This window comes from Leucopleurus acutus (genome assembly GCF_964270905.1).
Source record: "Leucopleurus acutus genome assembly, chromosome: 8".
Classification (NCBI taxonomy): domain Eukaryota; kingdom Metazoa; phylum Chordata; class Mammalia; order Artiodactyla; family Delphinidae; genus Leucopleurus; species Leucopleurus acutus.
In genome coordinates this window covers 31,463,435-31,473,388 of record NC_139151.1, presented here as the reverse complement: position 1 = coordinate 31,473,388, position 9,954 = coordinate 31,463,435, and the positions used below count along the sequence as shown (strand labels likewise).

General features: G+C 43.8%; 1 protein-coding gene across 1 annotated transcript; it reads right to left on the bottom strand.

Moving 5' to 3' along the window:
- Positions 1–3,883: 3,883 nt before the first annotated feature.
- Positions 3,884–5,854, bottom strand: LOC309964852 (lysine-specific demethylase 4D-like; the record flags this gene model as incomplete). Its single annotated transcript, XM_082844056.1, is given in 2 exon segments — positions 3,884–4,954; positions 4,958–5,854. Coding segments are annotated over 2 exon segments (1,968 nt in total).
- Positions 5,855–9,954: the final 4,100 nt, after the last annotated feature.

Sequence of the window (9,954 nt, the reverse complement as noted above, 5' to 3'; positions counted from 1 at the left end):
AGCAAGCAATAATGAAGCTGTCTACAGAAAACTGACATTTGTAACTGTGCATAAGTATCAGAAATTAGAGTGACCATTCATGTGGTATAGAAATTCAGATCAAATAAATATTTTTTACAAATTAAAAGTTTAAAAGCATTATTTGTTTTCTGGTGTTGATTTTCATTACATGAGAGTTACATCATTTCACAATGGGAAGGACTTCTTGATAATACTTCCAAAGAACTTAGAATAATCCCTTCTCCTTAAATTTTGTTTTTAAATACAAGGATGTCAATAATAAAGGTAGGATGACAAATTTTAAAACTTACTATACTCATATAAGAAGACTGAAATCTGACCCACTTTTATAAAGATTAATCCTATTAACTCATATATTCAGAAATTGATTTTTAATGGTGATTTCTGTTTGAGATAAAGGATATCAAAGGAGAATATTTAGTTTGTGACTGTGTCTTGTATATGCACATTTTCATGCATTTTAATCAGTGAGTTGCAATAAAGGCATTTTCTATATCATGGGTGAGGGACAGACGAACTGGCATTGTGTACATTTCTTCGTTTTTACAATCGTGTTTTTTTAAAATTTTTTATTATCTCTTATAAGGATGCTGTTTTATTAGCCATTACATCCCCAAGCTGATAGATTGTTCCTTGAACTGTAAATTTACCAGAAAATGCTTGTTGACTCAATTATCATAGTTACTTAGAGAACATGCTGCTTGCATTTTGTCTCATCTTGGAAACTTATGGATTTTAATTTGGTCAAAAGTGTGATTTCTGGCTCCCACATTTACCAGCAGGGTAATTTTGAACAAGAAATCCTGATAGAATGGTTGTGACACTTAAATGAAATAATGAAAGTAGAAAAGTTTAATTAACTATGCTCTTTTAAGTCAATCACTGGCTGGTACTATTACTGATTGATTTTTCAGACCAATTAGGACACACTGCCTGGAGCTATAAATGAATGAAATGAATGAATGAAACTCCAGATGTGCAAGCTATTTGGAAGAAACTAACACCACAACAAAACTGATTTTCTTATATGCAGAAGGAAAACTGTTGGAGAGGTGGATGACTCTTGGTTAGGAAACCTTTATAGGAATTTAAAAACTGATTTTGATTGGAATATTCTTTTCTCCCACAGAGACGATTTCCTTCAGTAAAGAAATAAGCAATCACAATATCTAGCTGTTTGACAATGTGAGAAGTTTGACGTGTAGACATGACCATCAAGATGTTTCTCTGAATTCTGAAGGATCCAAATGTTTTTTCGTATGGTCCACTGTATTGTGAAAGAATTATTATTATTTTTTACTTGAAGTATAGGTGATTTACAATGTCAGTGTTAGTTTCAGGTGTACAGCAAAGTGATTCAGCCATATTTTAATTTAATTAAAATATGATTTTAATTTAAATATGATTTTAATTTATTTAATTCATAATTTAATTCAGCCAATATTTTAATGTATTTGAAACATCATAAAACATCACTGATGTGCTCCCCAGGAGCGGCGGGGATGCACAGAGGCGCAGGAGGAGAAAGAGGCGGGGAAGAGGAGGGGAGTCGCCGCTTCCCAAACAGTCTCCGGGGGGCTGTGCGCGACGCCCGCCGCCGGGAGTCCGGACCCGGCTGCCCTCGGCCCCTTCCCTCCCGCGCCTGCAGCCCGGGAACAAAGTTGTCGAGAAACAGCGGGCCGAGGGCGCAACGGGGCGGTGCTCTGGCCTCTGCGCGCGCCGCTTGTGGTAGGCGGCGGCGCGGCCCGAGGGGAGGCAGCAGCAGTTGGAGGGCTTGGCCGAACGCAGTAGACGTAGCCTCGGCGCGGCGGGAACGGCGGCCGAGGCGACCCGACTTCGCGGCGCCCGGACCTGAGCCCGTCCTCAGACGGCAGCCGCGGTGCCCGAGTGCTTCCCTGGCGCACCGGGCGGCGCCGCGAGTCCCGGAGAGGAGGGGGCGATCCTCCGCACTGAGGAGCGGGAGGCTGGTGCCCCCCACCCCCGCATCCTACCTTCTCACCGAACTCTCTAAAAATAACTCCGGCCCGCTGGGGCCGGGAGGAGCCACAGCCGCAGTCCCCGAGAGAAGCCGGGGAGGCGTGTAGAGCCAGGGTCCGGAGGGAGCGTTCCCGGCCGCGCGGAGCGAAGTTGGCGGAGGAAGCAGGAGCTCCCGGCCGCCGGGCGCCGCGCGACCTTCGCCCCACCGACCCCCTGCCGCTGAGGTTTGGCTGATTGGGCCGAGGCGGGCAGGCGGAGCACGCAGGGCAGAGGCGGCGGCCGCGGGCGCAGAGACACCCTGGCCCGGGCCGCGGGGGCAGATGGTGTCCTATGTGGATAACAGCTTCCGCCAGGCGGTGATGAAGAACCCAGCTGAGAGCACCCCCCCGCCAGTTGCTGACTGGATAATGACGCATTCTCGTAAGCGTTGGGATGGTGACGACAGGGGATCGTGCTGCCAACCGTCTTCAGAAAAATAAGCCCTCCTGATCCTCCTGATCAGACAAGATCTAACGCTTGAAAGAGTTGCTTCGCATATTAGGTATTGGATGCCATTTGTTCAAATCCAAATGCTCTCCTTCTCTGCCGCTGTTACTGTTTAATGAGGGGAGAAGAGAATAAAATAGACTCTTCCACTGGCTGCCTTGGGACAAGGCCCAGGAATGGCACCTGGTACCGTTATTTATTTTTTTTCTGATGGAGCCGTCACATCTGGGGATCGTAGATAGATTGCACATATTTATCGAACGTGTGAAAGATGGATGATAATTTTACAAGGAAAATTCATTTCACAGTGTCTCCAGAAAGTTCCTATTTTAAAGGGTTGCTTTATCAAAAACAAGGAATATCCTGCTTTGGTCGTGTTGCACTGCCTCGCATGGGCCTTCTGCATCTGTTTGTTTTACAGTTGTCAATCAGTCAGTCTTCTGCGTCTGAAAATGCACGTTCCATGGCTTCCCTGGTGGTGCAGTGGTTGGGAATCCGCCTGCCAGTGAAGGGGACACGGGTTCGATTCCTGGTCTGGGAAGATTCCGCATGCCACGGAGCAACTAAGCCCGTGCACCACAACTACTGAACCTGAGCTCTAGAGCCCACGAACCACAACTACTAAGCCCACGTGCCACAACTACCAAAACCTGTGTGCCTAGAGCTCATGCTCTGCAACAAGAGAAGCCACTGCAATAAGCCCACGCACCACAATGAAGAGTAGCCCCCCTGATCGCCACAGCTATAGAATGCCCACACGCAGCAACAAAGACCCAATGCAACCAAAAATAAATACATTTATTTAAAAAAAAAAAGACGATATTTTTAGGCTGTACGAAGATGGGCAATTAAAAGAAAAAATCTTACTGGAATGCATAAGGCTGGAAGCACACTGTGAACTTGCTACTATAGCTTTTTATGGTCTGTGGTGAAGAGAAAGAAGTGGTGGAAAATGCAGGCTCTTTTGCCTGTACAACTACAGTGCCTTAGGAGGGGTGCAAGATGGCCACTATGCAGTGCCCTTAGTTTGCAGGGCCCAGAAGATGAAGCAACAAGGTACATGGCTGGTGTCCAGGGGCCCAGGCAGCCCCACGTTTGGACCATTCCCTGCCATCAGAAGCAAGCAGTGTCCATTCCATCCAAGCCAAGGCAGAAGCCAAAGGCCCATCAAAGTTCAGCAGCGGGATGAGAATACCTGAGAGGTACAACATCCTATGGCAGCTGTCCTCGTGGGAAGGTCCACTTCAGAGGCTGCTAGGAGCCCTGGCTGTCATGGTAGAAAGCATCTGGCAGCTTGAGAAATGTGTCATTTCTAGGAGATAAAAGCATCTCCACTGAGGACAGGCCCAGCCCAGATTGTTGCTTGGCTGGGAGCTTCTGTGGTTTCTGGGGGGGAGGGTCAGATAAAGTCACATTTAGCAAAGTCTTCAGTAGTCATGGGCTCACAGATTGAATACCATGCATTGGTGAGGAATTCCTCGCAGGACTCAAGAGATGCAGGTGCCTCTAGCTTTAGCCCCAGGGGATCACAGTCAAGGGTGTGCGGGAGACTGGCCTCTACAGCTGGGACAAGACTCTTAGAGGCATAAGAGTGGTCCAAACTTAAAATCTCACAGAAGTTCACGGGGGCCCTGCAGTTCCCAGCATCGTCCCTGGGAAACACTCTCACAGTCCCAGGAACGTTGGGAGGAATCAAAGGGAGGCTGTCAAGGACACTGGATGTAATACCCTCCAGAGATGGCAGGCATGGGCCAGGGTGCATCGCATTTTCGGGATCCAATGGAGGACCCAAGGGTTGAAGATCAGGGGCGCAACAGCACCCGGAAGGCTTAGAAGGATGCTGCAGCCATGGGCTCAGCAATGCAGGGTTGTCCATCAAGGGATCGCCAGCAAACGGGAGCTGAGCTTCTAAGTCCAGAGATGGGTGCGTTGTGTCTAAGGAGAGGCGCCTCTTAGTCCGGGCCCGGACAGTCGGATCCTGAGTCCCCTCTTCCCAAGGACGATGACGAGGACCGTATCGTCCAGGTATGGGGAGATCCGCAGCAGATGGACCTGCGGTCAGCGGCGGAGTCAGGCCAGGCTCCGCGGAGCTGTAGGCAGCCGCAGCCCCGAACTGGGCAGCAGAGCAAGAACCCCGGGCCGGCAAGGGGGTCGGGGACGCAGGATCCACAGGGGCTCTACAGCGGATCCCATGGCAGGCAGCCACTGGCGGACGGCAGTGCGAGGTGCTGCAGGACGGACCATGCCTCCGGCGGAGCGTGGGTGCCCCGGGTGCGCGGACCTCCCTCCAGGCGCTCAGGAACTGGCTGCTGGGCTCCGTGGGCTGCGTGTGGTCCACCACGGTCTGGTCCTGCCCGCGTTTCCACAGCTCGTAGCGCTCCGGTTGCAGGATGTGCACGAAGGCGTCCATGGAGAAGGCGACCTGGGCCTCCCCACAGCTGCACTGCGATGCCACTTTGCCATAATCGATTCAGCGCAGGGAGGCGAAATTGATGGCTTCTGCGCAGTTAAAACCATGGTTGAAGCCAGAGTGGTAGCCATAGGGAAACGTCACTATGAACTCTCCAGCCTCCTGAGTGACACGACCGAAGGGGATGCTGTTGTCCTTGAGGACCGTGGGCGAGATGAGAGCCACCTTGTGCTGCAGGAAGGCCTTACAGCCCCACGAGCTGCCCGGGAAAAGCTCCCTGGCCAGGCGTTCCAGGCGCCGGCCGTGCTCCAGGGGCACCGCGTACCAAGTCTTGTGCTCCCCAAAGTGCAGGTAGTTGATGCTGTAAAGTTCCATGTCCTCCACGTGCCAGGCGAAGGCGGTCTTCCACATGCCGAAGTAAAGGTAGGGGGTGTTGACGCCCTCGATGACCACTCCGCACTCCTGTTCCAGCAGGTCCTGAATGGTTCCCAGGTGTCCAAGGCTCCACTGCTTTGTGTTTTCATCGAATAAGGAGCCACTGACGTCCGCACCATATACTGGTGAACCATAGGGGTGTGTTTTCCAATATTTTCGCTCCATATCCTCAAAATTAGAGTAGAATGGAGTCTGGTGTGTTTCACTGTTTGTTAAGTGGCGATACTCGCTCACGGTCATGGCTTTCTTCTTTTTGTGGTGCTGAGTAAACACACCTGCCTGCCCAGAAATCACCTGCTGGAGGGGAGTGGCTATTAAGATGTCATCGATGTCATCATAGGTCTCTCTGGCTTTCCAGTCCTGGGGTGGAATGATCTTAGCCAGGCCTGCTCGGTGTGCACCTTGGGATTCCATATAAGCAATGTATTTATTGAAATCATTAAACTCTTCTTTGGTTGGACGAAATACCATTATGCTACAACTTGGGTTCTGGGCCCAGTTGGACTTAGACTTCATAGCTTTCATTAATAAGCAAGAAACTCCCAAGTTTTTACTTATGTTCTGGATAGGTGAGGATGCTGGTAAACACTACTATTTCAAAAATGGGTTGGAGTATATCAGCAGGAACCCCCAGTAGACTTTAGTGCAATGAGTTGATAATATTTCTTAGGCTTGCTGATTCTGCAGGGGACTCCACGCTGGGCAGAAGCCTTGCTCAGGACTGATGCTGGCTGAGCCTGCAAGTCTGTGATGTCCTTGGTTGACACTTGGCTCTGGTCTCTCGAGCTCTAGTGAATCACCACCCAGCCCTGGGTGGGTATCCCAAATGTCGTGTCTTCAGGGCAGTATTGGAAACAAAACCTAAGAAAAAATACAATACAGACAGGTTGCAAACTAATGTTTGGAGATAGTTACTAGGGAACTACAAATAACACACCACCATGGAATATAATTGCATATTCAAAGAAAGGCTAAAATTTCATAAGATTGACAGTACAAGAAATGGTGTTGTTGTGAACAGTGCAAATTCCTGTACTCTAGTAAGGAGAATGGAAATCATTACATTCACTTTGAAAAACTATTTGGACAGTATCCACTAAAATTGAACTTACCCATGTGCTATGATTCATGCCTAGGATATTAGTATGTCTGTGCAGTGAAAGTCAAGTCCAAGAATGTTCAGAACAACATTATTTCAGTAGCCAAACACTGGAAACAGCTCAAATGCCAGTCAACATTAGAATGGTTAAGTACACTGTAGTATATTCATACAATGGACTACAATACAGCAATGAAGATAAACAAGAACTACATGAAAATATAATAATAATTCTATAAACAGAATACTGAGCAAAATTATCCAGACTCAAAAGACTACCTATTCTTTGCTTCCATTTATATAAAGAGAAAAAGGAGGCAATGTAATCTATGTTAGAAGTCAGACCAGTGGTTACCTTTGTGAGAGAGAAAGGTTGTGAGTGGGGGTGTGAGGAAGTCTCTAGAATAATGTGAATATTCTATCCTGAAGCCAGGTGCTGGTTACACAGCCATCAGAATGGTTCATTGTCATAAATCATCAAGTTATGATGATATTTACAAATTTCTGTGAAATATTTTTTTTATTTATTTAAATACATTTTAAAATATAGTTTAGGGTGAAAAGCATTAAAGGATACAGGTATCTTTCATCGTACCAAAAGAAAAAGCAAGGGTGATTAAAAATATATGAACTAAACATTCAATCGAAGAAGCTATAAAATAGAAGAAGAGAAAGAAGGGGTAGGAGTAAAAAATAACAAAGAATAAAGACAAAGTTAATGAAAGAAAACACATACAACACCAAACATTGATGACCAAAAGTATTCTTGGAAGAAATTAATGATAGCAATAAAACATGGGCATAACTGAGCCTAAGAAAGAAGGGGAAAATAAACCACTAGGAATGAAATAGTGCACAAAAGAATTTTTAAGATCTCAAAAGAGAATCTTAGGAGAAACGTGACAGCAAGATTTTCAAAAGATAAGAGAAAAGAATAATTTTCTGGAGAGGAAACATAACCAAAATGGATCCAAGAAACACCACAAAGCTTGAATAATACCCCAGTATAAGAAGCTGTTTCAAAGTATGACCCCTGAAAGTCCAGGAGACACATCATTTTATATGTGAATCTAGAAAAGTTGAAAGAAACAGTTAACTCTTATTGTGCAAATTGTCTCAGTATAGAAAAAGTTGGAAAGCTACTCAGATGAGGCTATTCTTACCTCTGATAACAAAACGAAAAAGGAAAATAAAAAAATAAAGCTACAGGCCATCTTTATTTATAAGCATAGATGAAAACATAAAATGGAATGTTATCCAAAGAAATACAGCAATATAATAAAAGAATAATACATCATGACCAAATAGAAAGGAAGGATGATTCAACATTGGAAAATTTAATGATATAATTCAGAATATTAACAAAGTAAATGAAAAATACCATCATCTTATAGGTACCAAAAAAGCATTTGATGAAATGCCAAATCCATTCATGATTTTACAATTCTTACTTGCAAAGCATCAAGAGAAACTTGTTTTGTAAGATAAAGAATTTCAAGGTAAAAAATAGCAAGGATCATTCTTAACAGTGAAACAAATGTAACATTCTCATTAAAGTTAGGAAAAAGAGATGCATCAACATGAAAAGCTTCTCAACATCACTAATTATTAGAAAAATGCAAATCAAAACTACAATGAGGTATCACCTCACACCAGTTAGAATAGGCATCATCAGAAAATCTACAAACAAATGCTAGAGAGGGTGTGGAGAAAAGGGAACCCTCTTGCACTGTTGGTAGAAATGTAAGTTGATAGAGCCACTATGGAGAACAGTATGGAGGTTCCTTAAAAAACTAAAAATAGAATTACTATATGATCCAGCAATCTCATGAGTGAGCATATACCCAAAGAAAACCATAATTCTAAAAGACCCATGCACCCCAATGTTCATTGCAACACTATTTACAATAACCAGGTCATGGAAGTAACCTAAATGCCCATTGACAGATGAATGGATAAAGAAATCATGGTACATATAAACAATGGAATATTAGTGCGCCATAAAAAAGACCGAAATTGCGTGATCTGTTGAGACGTGGGTGGATCTAGAGATTGTCATACAGAGTGAAGTTATTTGAAAGAGAAAAACAAATATCGTATATTAACACATGTATGAGGAACCTAGAAAAATGGTACAGATGAACCACTTTGCAGGGCAGAAGTTCAGACACAGATGTAGAGAACAAATGTATGGATGCCAAGTGGGGAAAACTGCAGTGGGGTGGGGATGGTGGTGTGCTGAATTGGGCGATTGGGATTGACATGTATACACTGATGTGCATAAAATTGATGACTAATAACCTGCAGTATAAAAAAACACATGAAAACAGCTAATACTAAACTTTCTTTAGGTTATTTGTATGGAAATACATTAAATGTTTCAGACATTACATGAAACTTCTAAATATCTTATATGTTCTGGTATAATGTTATAAGTCATAATACTAGTTATTACTTTGAAATGTGTATTTCAGAAATAACTAAATTTCCTTGTCAATTGCATTATTATGAACTTTCATCAAATCTTTAACGTGGTCATTTTTAAGTCTTTTGTCATTTACAAAGAGTACTGCGTGTACTGTGATGCTTTTGCAAAAATGTTCCTATAAAAGGGTTTCATTTTCAAGGAATTCATGGAAAACACTTTGACAAGTACAGGTTTTTGGTAACTGACTATACTGTGGAACTGAACGAATGAGCATTTTCAGAACTCTAATGGCAAACTGATGAATTCATAACACTGCCTTACAAAATATCAAGAAGAAAAAAAAATTAATTACATGTGAATGAGAGAACTGATGAGGATGATTATAATTTTTGTGACTTTCTGTTTAAAAAAAAAAAATCCCACAAGGACTCAGAGGCAAAAAATATACAAGTCAATTTTCACTGCAAAGTAAAGGAGCTGTTACAGTGGAAGATTACTGGACTGAATGTCACTATTATGACACAGTATGAGTGTGTTTCGTGTTTGGTAATTGCAATCATTGTTGGTTTTCTTGTGTTCATCCATTTACAATGCTTTCTGTCAGTTTATTTATCTCTCGTAAAAATAAACTACAGTGTGTGTGTGTGAAAACAAAAACATATTGAAAACAATGTCAAAAATAAATTTCACTACGTATACTCCATGTTCAACTTGAACTCTATGGAGCATATGTAATAGTAATAATTTTAGGACAGAAAATATGTGTACAAATAAAAAAGGAAAAAACAAACGAAGCAAACTATCTCATTAACCCAATTTCACGTGCTCCCTTAATACTGTTTCCTAATCCTGTTAAGCCCCCCTCATTTCCACCGTTCAAATATTCTTTGTTGCCCCTGTCTTCAAACTTCAAGCACACCTATTCCACCCCTCTTAGAATCCTTTGAATGTCCTAAAAGTCCCTAAGTGATCTGCCCACCATCACCTCTTGATCTCACCCCTTTCTACCCTGCTCCTTGCTCTCTCATTCCAAACACATTCCTGGCTGTGTCTCAAAAAAGGCCGGTGTACTCTTGTCTGATGGTCTTTGCACCCAGG